At 40.9% G+C, this 21,249-nt stretch overlaps 1 protein-coding gene across 3 annotated transcripts in view; it reads left to right on the forward strand.

Moving 5' to 3' along the window:
• The window catches only part of lrp4 (low density lipoprotein receptor-related protein 4), a 117,148-nt gene that overhangs the window by 46,572 nt on the left and 49,327 nt on the right, over positions 1-21,249 (forward strand). For all 3 annotated transcript variants that reach the window (XM_044355566.1, XM_044355576.1, XM_044355586.1), the window contains exon 2: positions 6,920-7,066. In XM_044355566.1, the coding sequence (XP_044211501.1) occupies positions 6,920-7,066 (147 nt within the window). The remainder of the gene's footprint in view (positions 1-6,919; positions 7,067-21,249) is intronic.

Here is a 21,249-nt window from a genome sequence, read left to right on the forward strand (position 1 = left end):
TCATTCCCTCCACACTTCCATCTTACCCTTCGTATTGTCAGATGGTTAATTTTTTTTTCCCCCCCTCCCCCTCCTCCAATTTCCCCCCAGCTTATCACTTTTTATAGCGGTACACTCACGCTGAAAGAAAGACGCAGCTCCGACCCTCCAGGTAGTCTCCAGGGAGGTCCACGCCTAATTAACTGGCAGCCTTTTGACATCGTTCAAAGCACGTGGCCACCCACTCTCCGGGCTGGGTTACCATTGTGTGTTTTGGCCCCACTGCTCTCTCCTCAACCCTTCGTACTCCTCGTCATTTAACTATTCAACAACAGCAAATTGTGAAATAGCGAAACAGAGGTTAAATGCCACCTGGTTAGATCTAAGACTGGTAGGACGTGGCAGCTTCCGGCTTGGTTTGGTTGGTTAAAAACAGGATTTTTGGCGGCCGGCTGCTGTAGGTGGGTCAGGTTTAGGCGTGGTGTCAGGGTGGGTTTGCGGGATCGTGTTTACCTTGGGGGAGCATGGGAGGGAGGGGGGGGGGGGGGGGGGGGACCACCTGTCTTGTTCCACACCAGGCTTGTTTAGACAGTTTGAGGTTGTAGCAGTGGTGGATCTTTGGTGGTCTTTGTTTTCTTTTTCTCTGCTGGAGGTTGCTTCTTACTCACAGCGGCTTCACAGAAGCTTACCTGCTTTTTCTCAGTGGGCATGAACTCTGTCAATCAACCCGGCATGTTTGCGGGTTTAACCTATCACTATCTCCGAACAAGCGACTTGTCATATTTTCACTGTACAACGACAGATGTGGTGATCTGCTGTTCTGCAACAGATTTCAAATCAAGTTGAGTGACAATGTGCATGCAGAAGGAAGACAATCATGTAGATGAAAGCCCTAGCAGCACTTGTAGTATTGAAAACAACTTGATTGTTAAAACCACTAAAACTTTTTCATCTCTTAAACAGGATTTCACTAGAACACAGCTGCATCTTTTATCAAAAGTTTAAAAAAAAACAGTGGAGCAGAAGATTTTAAAATTAGACTCAAACTCTATTTTAACATATTTTTGTCACATTTCTGTGTGAGTTTTAGAGAACTGTATTACAGAAAACACTGCTGAGTGAATGTCTCCTTTGTTCTCTCTGTATAACATGTTCAAATTTCAGAATAAGAGGGGCTGGCTGTCAGCTTTTGAACGCATGATGTCACCGACTGAATGCATGATGTCACTGACTCATCCTTGTCTTAAAATCCTGCACATAAGTGATTGTGTATGTACAGAAAGGTGACAAATTAAAGGAAAAAAACAGTAAAGGTCTGAATGCTTGACCCCTACAGTGAGGGGATCCGGTGGCTCTGTTATGCTGTTTGGGGCATTTTGCTGGCATGGTTTGGGTCCACTTGTCCCCTTAGAGGGAAGGGTCACTGCAAATCAATACAAAGTCGTTCTGAACACCTTTTATCCTGTGATGAAGCATTTGTATCCTGATGGGAATGGTCTCTTCCAGGATGACAATGCCCTGATTCAAAGGGCACGAGGGGTCACTGAATGGTTCGATGAGTATGAAATGATGTGAATCATATGCTATGACCGTCGCAGTCACCAGATCTCAACCCAGTCGAACACCTATGGGAGATTTTGCACTGATGTTAGACATCACTCTCCACCACCATCATCAAAACACCAAATGAGGTGTAGATAGTGTAGTCTTGTAGAATCAATGCCAAGGTGCACTGAAGCTGTTCCGGCAGCACGTGGTGGTTCAACACCTTACTAAGACACTTTATGTCAGTTTTTCCTTTAATTTGTCACCTGTCTGTATATTAAAAGTAATAGTTCACCCACGTTGTCAAACTGACCCACTGACAAAAAACGTGGTTGAAAATTGTCCAAATGTAGATTTAGACCCAACTTTTAATCTCAATCTGTTAAGCTTTTTGCTTCTGAACTGTCTCTGCGGCTATTTCACAACACAGACCATACAATTATTTTTGCTTGAAGGCTTTTACTTTTCAAATCAGCTTACAGGAAGTGCGATAACATCAGAAAAGTTCAGAAAAGTTTGTCCCCGTAGCAGCATTTTGTCCCCGTGATGCTTCTCTTCAGTTTTTTTTTTTTTTTTTTTTTTAATTTCCCCCCCCAAGTCAGCATTTCAGTCAGCTTAAAACAAAGTTAGATTTAGATTTATTCGGGTAAAAAACTCAACCGTTCTCATGAGGTTTACCGTACCTGCTCCACTCGAACATCCTCTAATCGACTGAATGATGTATTGTTGCTAAACTTGCACTTACGGCTCAAAGTGATCTACTGTCTCTTCAAAACAACCCAGCATGTGATCTGCTATCTGTGCGATGCATCAGAGGCCTGTCATGCTGGCGCTCTTGAAAGCGCCGGGCTGCCATGCTTGGCTGCCGCTGCTGCTGATGTGTGTATGTGTGTGTGTGTGTGTGTGTGTGTGTGTGTGTGTGTGTGTGTGTGTGTAGCCTTACATAACAATCTAGAGAGTGGCTCTCTTTACTTCCTCAAGAGGTTCACACTCGATATAAAGGAGTCACCAGTCTGTCTGCTGGCTCTGATACACATTCATACTTGTTTCTTCAACTGATAATGGGTGTGTTGTTCTTTTACTCGTCTCATCAGTTAACATCAGGATCTTTTTTTTTTTTTTTTGCCTCCTCGATCCAAGTTGTGATTGTTTTCGGTGGCAGAGTTACAAAACTATGAACTAATGTTTGCTTTGTCTATTGGCACTTACATGCAGTTTTTCGGACAGAAACTGCAGTATTTCTCTCCCAGAACATACTATAAACAATCAGCAGGTCTTTGCTCATCCTCGTGATTCATCTACACGACAGGTTGCAGCAGTCGCATCAGTGCAGTGTCTTGTTAGTGGTGCGATTAAGAGTTTTTGGGACACAATTACAGCAACGGTTGCATTAAGGTGGATTTATGGTTCGATACATGTAAACATCAACTTGATTGCTGTTTGGAGGTAATGTAAACGGAAACAAAGATAAACATGCTACAAGTATAAAAGCGTAAAAGAAACAAGCCATGCAAATTTCTCCGATTCACCCCCATGCACGTTCGCCTACGTGTGTCCCAGAGAACCATAGTTTCACCTTTGCGGAGGCACAGGTGCTTCCTTCTTCCCTGTTTTCTTCTTGCAGTCATTTGAATGCAGAAGTATGTCCGTTCAGCCACTTGACCCTGAAATATCGACACAGTGTTGATGTCACTCTGTGTTAAAACGCTCAGACGTTTTAGTTTAGTACTCAGTGTTTCATATCTCACATAATGTAGTGAATAAACAGGTTTAATTCCCGTGTGGGGAACAATATTTTGTTATATTAAGTACACAAATATTTTTGATATATGGAGAGGATTTTCTTGCAATGTACCACGTATTGCAGAACTACCTGCGTAGTAATGTCGAATCATCCTGTGATTCCCTGCTAGCGGTGAGCAATTTGCATAAAATCGTCCATCACGTCAATGTGATTTTCATATCGCCGTAGCAAAGTAGATAATGAAATTACCTGGAAGTAAGCAAAAGCTGAGAAAGTGAGCAACCATTTGATAAAAAAAAATAACAGTTCTGATCATTGATTTGCCACATTTCATTGGTTTAATACAACCAGATATATTAAAGGGGTCGATGCCTCTCAGGACATCAAAATTTCTACCTGTTGGCAACATCTTGCGGTATGGTCCAGATATCATCATATCGCCCAACCCCTCTCCCAGCCCTGGTGTACACACATGCATGAGTGTGTGTGTGTGTGTGTGTGTGTGTGATGGTTTCCCGCTGAAGTTTCTTTGGCACTGGTTAGAGCTGGTGGATTCTGCTTTTTAAAGCATGTTTGACAAATGTACGGCCTGTGATGTGGCTTCATGTGACACAACCTCTGCTTCTAACTCACAGACTCTAATTTACCCCAGTGCAAACCCACACACCCACCCACACACACACACACACACACACACACACACATACATATATATATCTAAATAAAACACAGACAAGCATAAAGTTACAAATCCAGCACAGCTTGCAGCGCTGCAGTTATTGTCAGTGTACTGATGTATCAGGATCCCGTCTGTTTGGGATTTTCAGGCCTTGGTCGTCAGTCACGGAGGGTAAAAGTCACACTCTCGGACCGCAGAATGACAGATTGTGCAAAAAAAAAACAAACAAAAAACGATCGAGACAATGTGAAAGACGGGAAGACTCGGATGACGCCATCCCCGTTTCCCTCTGAGAAGAAGGAGAGTTCTGGAAACGAGGGGAGGGGAGAGGGGGGGGGGGAGAAAAAGTAGGGAAGAAGAGAAAAGAAGGGAGGCAGCTGAAGGGGAAGTGTGAAGAGGGGATGGTGGAAAAGAGAAGAATGAGGAGAAAGAGAGAGAGAGAGAGAGAGAGAGAGAGAGAGAGAGGGAAATAAAAAAGAAAGAGGCCATTAATTTAGTACTGTGGGAGGGATCTGAAGGTTACTGAGCTCACTCTGCCAGGCCCTCCTGGGTTGACTGATGCCTTTGTGAGGAGGCCAGGAACCACACACACACACACACACACACACACACACACACACACACACACACACACACACACACACATCCATGCACACATACGCGTTCCAAGAAACTCTGGGTTTGTTGCGGCAGGCTAGTTTCAGCAAAATAGACACACACACACACACACACACAGATGGTCATTAATGGGCTTCAAAGTGAGAGCAAAATGGGAAACCTTTATTTATTTCCTTCCCTGGACGTGATTCGCTGTGATGCGTCTGAAGATGTGGCGATTCTGTGTTTTTTTTTTTTGTTTTTTTTTTTTTTTTTTCTCAGCCGTGGTGGGACCTTGTGTTTGTTTGTCTACGTATTTTGGGATACCATGTTTGTTCGTGCACAGATGTGAACAGGCTGATTCAGAAGAGTCAGTCAGCGATATATGAGAGATCACACGGATACCTCTGTCACGCGCAGCTCTCGTCGGCTGACGTTCAGTGTTCATTTTTGAGACTTTGCTCTAATTTTTTTTTTTTTTTTACTCAGAAATAAAGAAATAAAAGTGACTGTTTGGCTAACTGTTCACATCACATGGGCGTGTAATGTCTGACAAGGAGCCACAAATCCCTTTTTAACGTTCCCCAAGCTAAAAAATGTTGGAAACCGCCGTTCTAATGAGTCAAGAATAAAAGTATTAAAAGTTTTCACTGCAAGCAAAAAAACTTTTAACAGAAAAAAAAAACATGTTATTTTGTCATCAGCGTATTTTAAATCACACCTGATTAGTTTTCTGTCGGACAGGTAAATCGTCTTAATTATTAATTCTTCAGCCCATGAACCTCATTAATCACTTCATTAATCATTGGACTGATAGGTGTCAGTACAGTCCAGCAACAGTCTCATATCATCTGTGTTTTTTTTTTTTTTTTTTAAAGGGGGGGGCGGCGAGGGAGACCCTTCAGGGTAAAATCCACTGAATAAATCAGTCGCTGCTTTAAAGAGACGCTCCGTCCTACTTATCACAAAGGGATCTGAGCTGGAAACATCACAGTACATGTTCATACACGCAAACATACACAGATTTATAAAACCTCCTCACTCCGAGGACTGAAAGTACCCGAGGCGCTACAGCTTCACGTTCAAACCGTCTCTTCTGTTATATACACACACACACACACACACACACAACACAGAAGAGCCTCGTTTAATGAAAGCCATTCATATTAAGATCCAATGTGTTTCTTTTTTTTTTTTTTTTTTGCTCTCATTGTATGGCATAAACTGTCCAGCTGAAAGCATATTAATCACTTTCACACACACTGCAGTATGGCTACAGGCCAGATAGTTTGTGAAGTCTCATTTCTGCTCGGTGACATAGTGCATGACTGTATGGTTTACAGTACACAGCTTGTCGGAGTTGTGACAGAGAAGCTGCAGGAGAAAAATCCTGTTAATATTTAACAAAAAAGCATTTCTACTTTTTTTTTTTTCCCTCTTCCAGTAAGAATGCTTAATTGTAACTAAAACATAAAAGATTTTAAACACTCTGCTGTGGTTTTCTAAATCTCTCTCAGGGATAGTTCAAGTCCAGATGAAACAGCATTTCAAGAGCATCTGACTTCCGTACTGTGACGTATTTGCAAGTGAAACGAGAGGGGAGGAATTTGATCTGAACGTTGAGAAGCGGGTGTGTCGGAATGAATCTTAGCTCTGTGCCGCTGAAAGTTGGAAGATCGATTGATCGGTGGATGTTGTGATATTATGATATGATATTAAATAGGTGCACGATATGACGGGATGTGATCTAAAAGGGTTAAAAAGGCATTTTTCATCTCATCTGGACTTTAATAGTTAAGAACACATCCTCATCCTCAGATGGCATGAAGTGTTTTTTGGTAGCCTACTACTAATCTGTCGACAATGGCTTTTATTTTGTAATACTTGTATGTGTGTATTTTTGGCAGCTTCGACCAATGAATCTCCTACTTTGCATAATTTTATTTGCATAGTTCTTCGTGGCGAACCCCCTCTTTAAAACAAATATTGAAACACTGTGAATTTGCAGCGAGTGTATGGACTATCTGGCTGAGAAAAATTCAATCCTGGATTCCTGGGTTTGGCCTGAGTACAGACAGAACCGCAGTCCTGTCATACATGTGTGTCACAGTGAATGCCTTCCCCTCTCAGACTCCCCACTCTGCTCAACATCCAGCTCGGACTTTTTTGAGTTCTGCTGAATGCTGTGTTGTCTGAATCAGCAGCAGGTTTTTTTTTTTTTTTTTTTTTTTAACTGAAATGTGTCCATCTGTTCATATAATACTTTAACCTTAAGTCAGTGATGAGTGAATTGGGAAAATTAGCTTGTTAGTTACAGTATAACTGACTGAATCGCTGATTAGCTCTAACCCTCTCTTCCCTTTCTGTGTGTGCAGGAGTTCAGGGCAGCGCTGAGTGTTCATGCGGCAGGAACCACTTCACGTGTGCGGTCAGTGCGTTCGGGGAGTGTACCTGCATCCCGGCCCAGTGGCAGTGCGACGGAGACAACGACTGCGGGGACCACAGCGACGAGGACGGATGCAGTGAGTTTGCACTTTCTTTCTATCTCGCTCTGACTTCTCCTAAGGCTTCTTATCTCTAAATACGTCCGGTTTGAAGCGTCCATGCGAGAAGCAGCCGGTAGAAGCTGCTATATGTCGAATCCAGAGTTTGAGTTTGGTTTTAGAAACGTTGAACCCGTCCTCCCGAGCGACCGGAGCGGCAGACATGGACGTGGCCTATTTATTGAGTTTGATGCTCGATCCACGTGTCTCGGTTTTTTGTGATCCAGTTGAAAATCATGCTTGCCCAGTTGGTGAGTGATCAAGTTTGACAGTGACTTTTCCATTTCAGAGAGATGATAAAACATACCTTTTCCTCTAATGTCAAAACATTTTTTCCCCCCCGATTGTTTAGAGAGACAGATTTATAACCTGTCAGATTTTAATTACTAGAAGTCACTTTTTCCTACACTATACCTTACTGTCAGGACTATAATAAACATGTTTTTCTACATTTTCATTGAATTAAAGTAGCCAAACTTCTCAAATGTTAAATGATGTATGAACGCAAGCATCTGTTTTGTCTTAATAAAATAATCCTAGAATCTTTAAACCACAGTCTGATCACAGAATAAGTAAAAAAGATCACAAATCTGACCCGACATTCAATGTTAACCTTTAGTAGCACATAGAAAGTATCAGCAAGTAAACAGTTTTTGACACTTGCTATGTGCTACACACTCATTTTGATCAGTTGGATACCCACCCTTAGATGTTTGTTATTGTTGTTTTTAACATTTTGATATGGATATTTATTCTAGGTTAATTAGTTTGAATTTAACTTCATTTTTTTAAGATTTTCTATCTTTGCATTTAATGCTTTTTTAGACCCATAAATGAATAAAAGAAAGAAAATCTAATTTGATAGTATCAAAAACTGCTACTACTGTAGTTCTTCAGAGTAAATCAGCAATTCACCTCTTTATATTATCAAGGTGCCCTTGAGCAAGACATTAAACTCCCACCACTGTTTGTACTAGACAGTTCCCTGGTGTAAATTTGTATAACTGCATGACTTCTGCTAGAAAGGCGCAAGTGTGCTCGGGCAGACGTTTCCTGCATAAGTAAAGACTTATAATACAAAGAAAAAATATATAATTAGGCCCATATGGATCCCATCATCACCCAGTCAAACAGTGAATGGGTCACTGGTCCAGGCAGGGTAGTATTTCTGATGCAGAAGCAGACCGAGGCGCTCTGCATGCTGTATGCCCCGCGCAGAAAAAATGCTTGAGTGACTTTTGGCACCATATAGCGTTTGGCTGGAGGGAAGTCTTGGCAGCGGAGCCAGACAGGAGTATTTTCCTGCAGAGCATGTCAGTTTGTCAAGTGGAGGAGATCTTCACCGCCGCGCCTCTTTTACACTTTTATGTATCGATGTGAAATGTCAAATGTGAGGGGCTTGTTTTTTTTTTGTTTTTTTTTTTTTCTCCTGCTCACTCATGGAGCAGAAGAAGCAGATGCTGCCCTTTTGTTTGACACCTGGTAAGCCTCTTTGAGAGGTGTGTGTGTGTGTGTGTGTGTGTATGTGTGTGTTGATATTCTTTCTCCATCAGTCTTTCTCTGTCACATTAAGCTAATTAGGGGTTGGGAGAGGGGATGCTAAGCGTTATTGATCTGCGGCCGGTTGAACGTTCAGTGGGTCTGATTGTCACGCATTGATCCGCGTTACTTATTTAAGGAGACACGTGGAAGCAGCTGAGAGATATCAGAGCATCTGGCTAGACCTTTCTAATCCATTACTACCGTCTGATCAATCCTCTGCTCGCGCTACAGTCCGCACTACAGTCGTCCTCTCCCACTCACTCCGGTCAATCTTTTAATTGCGGAGCTCATATCGCAAACATTCATTTGTTATAGTAGCCAGATATCGGAATAATACATCTAGAGCCGTTCAGTGTTTAGTCCCAATGCAATGTAGATTCAAAGAGTGTCCAGATCAACTTCATTCATGTATTTATTAGGGGTGTGTATCTCTCCCTCTACAACAAGGTGATCAGTATCTAGAGACACAATCCATGATCTAATTCAAAAACGATACAGATACATTTGTAACAATATGATACACTGCTGATTCGATAAGATTCAGCTGCAATTAGAATTTTTTTAATTGTAAATGTGACTTAAACAATAAATTATGTCTTCGTTACTTATTTTAAATACTAAATAATCCAGAACAGTCTTGTCTTCTGCCACACAAACAGTATTAAACATTGGTAGCGAGACTCTAGATGACTTTTTACTTCTTTTTCACTATAATGCTGTTATAAATGTGTATTGTTTACCTGATCGTTGGCTATATGGATTCCATGTAAATAAAACAGCTTGTGGCTTCAGTAACAGTTTTTTTTTACCTTCAACTCTAGGGAACTAGGGGTCAGTAGGAAGAAGCGTTAGCTGCCAACACTAGCATTACTCATCTTGTGTTGAAGCTTCCTTCTGGTAACTTTCCCATCAGCACGCACATCATTTTCATAAATTAGTAGCAAGATGTGTGGTTCCCCCGGGGATATTTTATGCTACCGCTGCGTGTTTTTGAAGCCTGCGAATGGAAACGACAGGCAGCGGTGATCATGGTGGTACCGACATTTCTTTCAGTGTGTGGGAACGTGGCGGATGGTTTGAAGCAGGTATGTGAACGGGAAATGTAGCGAGCCAGCAGGAGACAAACACACACTTTACACCCCTAGTATTTAGTCATGGGAAAATTGCATATCTTTGATCAAAAATGTGCTAAGTGGATACTTCCCGTGTTTGTGCTGTAAGTCATGAATCTGGTTTACTGCCCTGGCTTGCTCTAGTACTGTAGTAATACTGAAACAGTTAATCCTGTAACAAATTATTCAACTGACAAGCAATTAATTAGATTAATAATTTAGCTCATATATCAAGCAAAAACGCCCCAAAATTCTCTTGTACCAGCTTCTCAAATGTGAGGATTTGCTGCTTTTCTTTTATATTATTGTAATTTGAATATCTTTGAACTGTTGATGGGACCAAAAAAAAAAAAGTTAAAATCCTCTCTGTGACTCCAAAAATCCGACCACTCTCTGTACATTCATAAGAGAAAGGCTCTAAGTATCTAACAGTGTCCTCCAGCTGTCACATTTCACTAAATCCCAACTAACCGGACTGAAAAACCATGTTATTGTCGTGTGTTTGCTTTTTTGAAAATTCTGTTTGCTTTCACAATTCCGTGTGTTATAAACTGAAAGCCCTTTTTAAAACAGATCACATAGTCAGAAGTGTGTGCCTTTTTCATGTGTATGTACGTACGTGTGTGTGTGTGTGTGTGTGTGTGTCTCGGCCCACGTGACTCAAGCTTCTATTACGCTGATTGAATTAAGGCGAGTCGGATCGTAAAACCCGAGGAGTGAAATTTTATAGTTTTTAACAGCGTTTTCTAAACACAGCGAAGAATTGAATTTATGGGGCTGCAAAGGATGGGGAGAGAGAGAAAGAGAGAGAGAGAGCGGTTTCCACAATTCAGCAGGAACTGCGGACGTGCGACCGTGAGAGCGTAGCATCACAATGAACCCACACACGCAGATAAACACAGAGGAATACTTCTTTTTTCGGCAGAACTGTGGCGTTGCAGTTTGTGGCATCCAGACTTTGTTTGAACTTAACACAGATTAGGTATTTATCATTTATACCAATTTAACTATTTAGAGAGAAAGCGCAATTGTCCTGCTCCACACAAGAGGAATGTGTGTGTGTTTTTGTGTGTGCGTGTGTGTATTTCTGTGATTTAGGAGAATAGGAACGGAGACAAAGTGGTAGACTTTCTATGAAGCTGTCTGTGTAAACTTCTGATCTAATTACGATGTGGGAATCATGTGGAAATTGTCTTGTGCAGATGTGACTGTTTTGTGTGTGTGTGTGTGTGTGTTTTGTGCTTTCGTTCCCTCAGATAAAATTTCATAGCTGCTCAGAGACCAAAGAGGGAGTGGAGAAGAGTTGACGGGGGGAACTGAGAAGAGCATGCGTGAATTTCCTTTTGTACATGCGTTTGTGTGTGTATGTGTGTGCGTTTGTGTTCGAGTCAAGTATGTGGAGTTGTGAACGTCGGTGTAGGAACTCTATCTTACTATAAAGGAGTTGCTGGAGGGTCAAGGTGAGGAGGAAATGGACTTTACAGCCCGCCGGTTCTCCTCTTCACCTCACATGTAACATCTGTCTGTTTATAGTGGACCACACGGGGTGGAAGGGGGGAGAGGTCTTTGCTGGGTGATCATAAATCTGCCCATTAAAACAAAAAAAAAAAACAAAAAAACATCTTAAGTTAAAGGATTGTACCCACGTGTTTGCCAGTTTAGCCCCTTAAAGGTATACTATGTGGGATTTGTCGGTCGTTGTTTGTAAACACACAGCATTCAAAGTTGGCCCCTCCTTCCCGGCTCAATGAGCGAGCAGGCGAGAGAGAGAGCAGCCGTGGTTGAGCGAGCTAGAGAATGCATGACGAGAGCGAGAACAAAGCCGTGAATCAGGTAAATAAAACATTATTTTTGGATTGTTTCATAGCGTTTGCGTTCTAAAGCACAAATAAACATGCCCACACCTCCGCACAACCCTGCCGCATTGCTAGATTTTGTGTAAATGCAGAGCTTCATCCTGTCCACTGTGGCCTTTCTGCTCTGCGAGGGGTAGAGGCAGAGACAGCGATGTAACCTGGTCGCTAGGTTTTGATAGAGTCCCCACCTCATACTCTGCGTACTGTTATTGGCTGGGGGCTACACACCCACTGCCCAAAGGTTGACACCCAGAAATGTCCCGAACACAGCGAAACAATGAGATGGTAATAAATTAAAGGCAGATGGTGGGGTCCTTGCAGATAAATACACCGCCATACACTTCTAGTGGGTCATAAGTGATGAGTGAGAGGGATTATTTATTTATGCCTTTAACTACGAATCCTATTTTCTGTACATTTATGCTAACCGTTTTCAAATGATTACTGTATAGTTTCTGATTTCTTGATGTATTTTTTTTCTTCTGTTCTAGGCAGATATTGATTTCTATTCATTTCAGTACAGTATGAAAATTAATTAGTCAACTCTTGTGTAATCCTCCACAGCGAATATCAAGTCACAGTGACTTCATTGTTTCGGCATTGTTTGGAATAAACACAAACTGCATAAACATGGCCGAGCGGACAAAGAAGTGAGTTCAACCTAACCTTGAAACCTGTAACTTTGCACTTTGCAGGCAGAAACCTTGAAATGTCCAGCTTGTGAGTATGTACAGTATCAGTCAAAAGTTTTCCCATTCACTTGAATGAGAGAGCGTGTCCAAACCTTTTGTCTGGTACTGTTTAAGCAAGCTTGCAGCACAGAATTTCCAGGTACAAATATGAATATACAAGCTTACAAAACTTATTTTATAGGTACAAAACCCTGTTTTTCAAGCACACCTTTTTGAATAATATAGTATTCCACACATTGGTGGGAGCTTGTTGCTTTCAGTACCGATGAGACATCAAATATGATCCAGAAAATCCAGTGTGAGTAACAGTTGGGATGGACTGGCCTTATTTTTTTTAATTGAATGAGGGGGCTACATTTTTCACGGAAGGCTAATCTTAGTCTCAATGTGGCCGAAGGCTGAGCCAAGACACACTGAATGAAACTCATTTTGGCTCCGTGTATACACAATCTTATTGTGTTGGTCACTATCCAGAGTTCATAACAATATTTAATGGTTGAAAGATGAACCGGTAAATCAAGAGCTTTGTCTTCAGGCTCAATTCCTCTTCACCATGACAGTCTGGTACAAACACCCACATCACTACAGACGCTACAGCTATCTCCCTGCCAATCATATTGATAGTGAGCTTAACTGGCACAAACATGTGCCAAGTGTCTGTACAAGAATCCATCAGCGCCTCCATTTCCTTCAGAGACTCAGAGCTTTTGGTGTCTGCAGGAATAGTATGTTAATTTTTTTTATAGAGCTACTATAGAGTCCGTCTTACGTTATGGTATTACCAGATGGTTTGAAAACCTAATGGTCAAGTTTAAAGCACAAATATTTAGTCTGGTTATAATGGCAGGGGGAAATTATGGGAACGCCCATACCCCTAACTCCCCAAGACATCTTTGAGCAGTCCACTATTCGGCAGGCCAACAGGATTTTATCTGACCGTTCCCATTAGTTGAACTCTGAGAATGTACTCATGAACTCTGGAAGGAGGTACAGGGTCCCTTTGTGTAAGCGCAACCGTTATAAACATTCATTTGTCCCTCTGTCAGTTAAACTTATTAATGGGCGACTCCTGGAGGACAGACAGAACAGCAGGGAGACCCTATGATAACTGAAGTTTCCACCGCTTGCTCGCGTACTTGTAAGCATGCAAAGTGAGACGAGTTGTTGCTTAATTCATGCACTAAAATGTGAATGTTTTGAGATCTTCGAATCTTTTGTAAGTTTTAACAGTGTGAACGGCTTTGTGACTAATTTGCTGGGTCGTTTTATCTCAGGCCAATGTTTGCACATGTGTCCCTATTAAATGCCTTTTTTATTGTAATGTCTGGTTTTGATGCAGCGGTTCTCTTAATGCGAGACAGTTTTCTCCTATGGGAGATAATAAAGTAACCTTAACCTTCTGTTTTCACGCCTCACTAGCGGAAGAGCAGGAAGAGTACGTTACAGGGTCGCACATCTCAAGGACGGGACACTAATTAGCCCTGATGAAATTTAATGAAGGCATAACTCGCACAGACATTTCATCGAATTAAAAACACTCCTTTTTTTTTTTTTTTTTTTTCTTTTCTCATCGATACAGCTGCCTGAGCTCGGCGGGTCGTACGGAGCGCTGGGTGGCACACAGTCAGAGTAATACACTTTACTGTGTTTGATAGCAGGCCAGATGTATGAGCTGTGAGGGACTTTTGACATGAAGCTTGGCTCCATTAGAGACATATATGTTTATGCTCTTGGCAGCCAGCTCCATATCCATAAACCCTCATAAGGAGAAGGAAGGTTATATTATGCTGCTGCTTTGTGCATGTGGTTCCTATGGAAATGACAAATGCGTTTAAGTGCTCGCTCATTGTGTAGAGGGCTGCACAGTCTGAGGAGGCAAAGTGAAGTGGAAAGTGAATGAAAGGGGACAAGGACAGAGAAAGTGATGAAAAGATTGATGCCTGTTTCATGTCGAGGTCCTAAACTTGTTACTGCTCTCTTTATAATCCACTGAAACTCTTTTTTTTGCTGCTTTGTTTGCTATAAAAGAAGACTAAAGAAACCATTATTCATTTGAGAGACTTTTTCTTAAAAAAAATGACCAAAAATGATTAATTTATGTAACTAATAGTTGTAGATTAATTTTCTGTCAATTGACTAATCATTACAGCTCTGCACAACTTTATTGCTGTGCTCTGGAGGTGAAATGAATCATGAGAAGTTTGTGCAAATGATAACAAAAACCCAGTTTAACCATTAAAAATGTAACCAAACTGTCCTGAAGTCTTCTTGCATGTCTTTCCCCTGTGTGTTAAGGGTTCGTATGTCCAGCTGTTTTGTACACGATGCCATCAGAACAGTATTTTCCTTTTTAAATGTGTCCCTCTGAACTCTGCAGATACTCTGATAGTGGATGAGGCAAACAGTCTAATTGAGTCTGATTTATGTTTGTGTCTTCTATCTCATATCTGGTTTCTCAGTTTTTCCTGATCTCTCCTCCCAGTTCAAGGCAATAAAAATTATTAGCACACGCTGATACAGGTTGTTCATAACAACAGTAACCATAACAGATAGGACCGGATAACCTTGGAAGACTTATACATCTTCTGCTTTCACCATTTCAACATTCGTCTCTTCTCACCTCCTCCTCCTCCTCCTCCCTCCCTTCCCTCGCTGATTCAGACCATCCTTCAAGTTATTTCTCTCTCTCTCTGCATTATAGTTACAATGCAGTAAGCACACACAAACACACAAACAGATTTGCGGACACACTGTCGGATTCCCGCTGAGTTTAAAGGGGTGAGGTTGTGAAAGAGTAAACGCTTTTGACCAGAGTGAGGAGGCAGGGGTGCAGAGGAAGGTGTGTGTGTGTGTGTGTGTGTTGTTGGGGTGGATGTGAGATGAAATGGAAGAGGAAATGATTCTGAAATCTCTCTTGTACGTGATTGAAAGCGCCGCATGAGGTTTGGCTTCCTCTGCTGTCGGCTCACACGAGTATGTGAGGTTTGGGGAACGGGTGTGTACTATAAACTCAAATACACACACACACAGGTATACACTCACACGTGCATTTGTTACACTAACTTGCGAGGACCCTCCATTGGATGCATTTTCAGGATATCTGTCAGATATAACGGAGCTTCCAGGTGGCGTTAGATTTACCATATTCATGAGAAGAATCAATAACAACTTCACCACAGAAAATATTCTCAGACCTGTTTTTCTTTAATGTTTTTTTTTTAAAATGTATTTGAAGGCTGTGGAAGTTTCTGAAAAAAATAAATAGGCTATACATTTTTTTGTGTACTACTTTCTTGTTCCTTAAAACGATGTTGAAATGCAAGAACACTCATTCACCATTTTGGAAAGGGAGCAAGGAGAAGTCAGTTTGTTGTCAGTTGCCTAGCGACAGTGTTCTCACGACTGAAACACCAAGCATAGTGTGTATTTGACTTCCCATTTGGAAATCACAACCTCATAAGTTGAATTGCATAGCAGCATCGGTCCTAAAATAAATATTTTTAATTTCAGTGCTTGAAAAGTATGAGCCTTGAATACAGCTGAGTGGAAGTCTTTTTCTGATATGAATATCCACATTTAGACAAATTCAGGACATAAATGGTACAATCTGCCTATTATTTGATTATGAAACACAGACTTCATGTCCAGTTACATAATAACTTTCACAGATTTTGGTTATTTTGATAATTCTGTGTTAAACTGTCTTCAATTTTATTTCCTCAAACCTACAGATGCCTTGTTTTCATGCCCTGAAAGTAAGTTTAGCTCAGATTTAAGTTCCACACTGCAATACATACCTAATTCACATAATTAAGGTCAGTTCTAACTTTCATCAGATCGTAATGACTGACCTTCAACATCGTGTACCGGCCTAAATTGTGGCAGGTCACCGTGAACAGTCTGCACACATTATCTTGTAATGTGCTGAGGTTTGGAGTAAAAAGTTTATCAGACACGATTGATTTTTCTGACAGGAATCTATACAAATCTCATCTCATCGTCAGCAAAGAAAATCTCTAATCGGCAAATGTCATTTTGAATATGTCAGATTTTGAAAGGCATTAAGTATATCAAGTAAAGATTATTTATAGAGCACATTTAAAAACAACTAGAATTTACCAAAGTGCTGTACAAATTATAGTATTATTGTATCTCTGGCTTAAACTAACTCTCATCTTAACTCTAAAGCCAAGACCAAACCTGAGACTAGTCCCTTGAAAAAGACAAGTGAGGACCGGTCACAGTGTCCTTACTCCAAATATCTAAAACTCAGACTGGTTCTCACAAGGGCAAAAAAATAAGAAATACCCCCTCCTTCCTTTAATCCACCACTCTCTGCAGTTATAGCCAATCAGAAAGCAGCTGTGACCACGGGAGCTCAACTGATTCGAAAACAGGAGCGGAGAAGATTAGGACCCCATTCCCTCCTTCTCTATGTGTCAATTTCTCCCTCCACCCCTTCATCTTCTCCTCTCTCCATACCTCCCTCTGTCCCCCGCATCCCTCTTCTCTCTCTGCCCTCTGACCACAGGAAACCTGCAAAACCCGACTCACTTTTCTTTTTTTTTTAATCCGAGACTTTCTCATTCATTTCTCGCTATGTGGTTGAAATTCTTCCTTCAGTCAGTTCGTCGGCCTTCCTGTCTCTTTCTTCTCGTCTTGTTGTTTTCTCCGTCTGTCTTTTGGTCTCAAGATTTGACCGTAGTTGTTTGGACACATTAGCATAATCCTCCTCTTCTTTTTTCTTCATCCTCTGTTGGCCTCCTTCTCATTCCTACACCCCCCCCCCCCCGCCTTGCTCCTACCCCCGCCCAATGCTAGCTCTTTCCTCTCCTCCGCCCCCTTCCTAAATATTTACTCCCTGCTCAGTAAACGAGGCAAGCACACTTGTTCACACAGAAGAGGACATGATTAGAGGCTGATTGAGGGCAGAGAAAGAGACAGAAATAAGAAGAGAGACAAAGAGCTTGTTGGTCTGGGGCCTGGCTTTACCTTCTTTGTAAATCTTGTACTAGCTTGTTTGAGTAGGTTTTAAATGTGTTCTTTGCGTAAATAAATAAAGCCGAGGTGATGGGTCAGGGTTAAACAGGATCCATTATGCTGAGGGAGATTTCCATTTCTGTTTTGATTATAAAGCAGGTCTGGGTGCTAAATAAATACTGTGGAAGTATCAAAATCTCCATGGAGAAATGCACACAGCCTGTATTCAGAAACTAGCCTATGTCTTTTAACAAGCTCTTTGGACATCTGTAAGGTTGTGATGTCACAACTATATGGTCAGTGTTTCCCCCTACCTTTGCCTTGGAGGGGTGGCCCGCCCCCTCCTGAAAGAAACAACATATATTTATGTTATTTACCTAATTTATGTGCACTCCTTTCATTTCATTTCGCAATTTACTGGTGAGTTTTACCCAGAGCTCTGGTTTTACAGTAAGCTACAATCAGTTACCTGTGGTTGTCCTGGATGTGTGTCACTCAGAAAACAGTCAGCCAATCAGAAGTGAGGGGCATTGAGCAGACACAAAATAGCCAGTTTCAAGCTGAGTGAGAGGAGAAGACAGAGGGGTTGCATCCATGGATTGTGCAGCTGTAACTAGGTGCTTTTTGACCATAAAAACATGCAGATTTTTTTAAATAGACCACGAAAATGAAAATATTAAACTGGGAAAGGGGCATAATATGACCTCTTTAAAAAGTGCTATGTGGTACAATTAATCAAAATAAGTGAATAGAAAGAGTAAAGCGTCGATAACTTGATGTGGACCTCAATTAGAATAAACATGATCAAGGTGGAGAATATTGGTTGATGTGTCTAAGTCTTGTTCAAGCATGTTAGAAGTGATTTGATCATTTGCCGTCAGCATAAACTTTGTCAGCTTCGGCTCTTTGCTCTTGAATATCCTCTTTGCTTTTTTTGTGCTATAAAGCAATTTGGCAGATTTAACTTGTGCTCAGACTAAAGCCAGACTGATATGGGGTTTTTGAGGCCTATAATGATAATGACATTGATAATTGACAGTTTTAAAATCCAGTGTAGTGACTGGGACATTTTACAGTTGAAAAATGAACTTGTCAGTGCTCTCTGATGGACAAACTATTTAATGGTGACAATGTTTCTAACTTTGGGATCAACTGTATTTTATGTGTAAGGGTGACAGCCTTGCAGGTCTTGTGTTATTGTCTGCTCAACTGTCTAAAATATGTTGTTTCAACTTGCATTTTGCATGCCAATGTATTGCATGGGCTGTAGTTAAGACCGACAACAGCAGTGTGTTGGTGTTAATGTGTTACCAGTTTGTAAATGAAATACGAAACATCAAATAAATTTGAGGACTTTGCACTGCTATCACTGCAGTAGTCATTCGCTTCTGTTTTTATGGGTAAACAGTAGAAATAACTCAATGCTACAGGTACAAGATAAGCTATACCTACCTGGAATATGCACTTGCACATGTTTTATTGGACAACGCAGTGTATTGCCGGGTGCTGCTCATTGAAATGAAGGAGGACAGTTCTAACATTTGTCTGACTTCCCCTCAACATCCAGTGATCCATCTGCCTCCTCGACACCTCCGTACTTCTCAGCTTCTCAGATGGTTTTAGTCGTACACGGTCACTTTACTATTTTTCTGTTCTCAGAATTGATGTGGTTTAAAAATCAATAAGCACCTTTAGCACTTGACAGGGATGAGGTAACCAGGGATATTTTTCATGACCGTGATGTGACAGCTCCTCCTCAGGTCAGAGAGGTAAAAAATTTCCAAATTTAAGACAGAGTTGACCTCTAAAAAGAATACATTTGCTACAGATTGGCAGCATTTTGGGTTTGTGCCAAACGACAAGGGAGAGACAGCAAATTTAGATGAAGCTGTGTGATTTACATGAAGAACTTCAGTGGTCTAAGAATCAATCACTCACCGACTGCTGTGAGGATAAGTATGTCAGATGCTTTTTCTTTACTATACTTCATTTCATATCAGTCTAATTTCTAATTTCTAAAAATGTAACTACAGTAATTCCTTTGGATTTCTTGATTGCCAGATAAAATAAACATTTTCGCAGACGTCACCTCAGGCTCTGAGAACTTGCGGTATGAACTTGTTATTGTATCTGACATTTTATAGGCTAAATAATTAAAGGACAAATCTAATAAAAATGATTGATAGTTTGTTAGTTGCGGACATGACAGCAAAAGGCAAAGATACACAAAGCATTGCCAGGTGGAACTATTGCTAATTAAAAAAAAAAAACGATACTGGCAGAGTAATAAGGGAGTTATCAAGATTTGATTGACTGTTGATGTTTCTTCAGCCAAGAAGAAATTTTGTAATGAATGAATGGTCTTCTGGGACTTTTTGGTAACTTGTTGATCATGTTGCTCTCAATGTGAAAAGTGTTGACATTGCTGATGTCTTAAGTAGAAACATGCATTCATCTAATGTCATTTAACCAGACAACCACAGCTGTTTGCTTTGGCTGAATTAGTTTTTGTGTGTTGTTTGCATCTTTATTACCTGTCTGACATCTTCTAAAACCATCCTGTTATCAAAAATAGCTTCACTGACACACAGACAGTTAATTTCGTTGCCCCAAGGGATGGTCGCTTTGATCCAGAGCAAGGTATCTTCTTACAATCTGCTGGCCAGATCACCAAATAATTTGATATGAATGTCCCTGGTCACCTGAGAACGATGATTCAGGTGATCTTTCATCTAGCAGGCCACAATTTCCACTTGTACAAGAGATATTGAAATCTTTTACGGTCAATTTCCATGAAATTTACTAAGCACATCCACGGTCCAAAGAGAATTTCTAATGACCATGTGACCTATTTCCTTGTGCCACCATCGGAGAGACTGTAAGAATAGCTTGTCATCTACTTTATATATAGATTTGTGTCTTGTTCACTGATGTATTGAGGATTCTTATGAACATTGCACCCAATTTTGCTTGGAAACAAACATTGTATTAAAGATAATGTGAGACTTGTGAGTTTATTTGCAATTTGTGCATATTCTTACAGGATATCGCATGTCTCTTTCTGACTCGAGGTTGTCTTTCTACCTCTTTTTGAAAGAATTTCCATTTGTTGTCAGCCTTTTTTGTAGCACCCCTTATCACTTTAATCCTTCCCTCCTGTTTATACCTGCAAAAATAATTATCCTCTGGCCAGTAAACCAGTCAAGTAGCCCAAGTATAATCTGTATAAAGAGATGGATTACCAGCTGCAGGTGGATGTCCAAAGGACACGCGAGGCAACATTAGAGAAATTATAAACTTCACTCCTAATCCTAATAGTCATATAATGTCATCATTAGACCGCATTAGAGTATTTCCTGACATTCAGCCTCTTAAGAAAGAAACGAGTGGGGGTTTGCGTCTTGATGACAGCACTCAAGTGTTACTCGCTGGTGTCAAGCACTCAGCAGAGATTTGTCATGGCAACATGCAAATGTTTCTGCATTAATCTAGCGTGATGGGCAGTAAAATGTCTTGTTATGATGGTGTCGTCGCAAAACTCACTCACGCACACACTGATGCCTGTTCTGCTGTTCATTCAGTTGAAGTACTGTACTGTTTTGAGGTACTTGTACTATATTTGATACTTGCTGCTAATACTTTTGTGCACTAGCAAAATTTTGAAAGCAAAACTCGTTGTAAAGGAGTATTTTTACATCATGGTGCTGCTTTAAAGGACGGGTTCACAACTTCTCAAGTCTGTTTTAAAATAGCAGTCAGGTCATCCACAGTCCTCCATATGTGCAAAAATGAAATTAAAAGTTTATGTGAGGCTAAGACGAATCTTCAGCTGTCCAAATTAATAAAATCAAGTAGATATATTTCAGTGTTACAATCTTTTTTAGTGCCAAAGTCCCAATTTTTGTTACCATATTTCCATAGCAACTCAACAGGGAAACACAAACAGGGAATTTGATGCTAAAAAGACTGTAAATGTGGCA

This window comes from Thunnus albacares, chromosome 1 (genome assembly GCF_914725855.1).
Source record: "Thunnus albacares chromosome 1, fThuAlb1.1, whole genome shotgun sequence".
NCBI lineage: Eukaryota > Metazoa > Chordata > Actinopteri > Scombriformes > Scombridae > Thunnus > Thunnus albacares.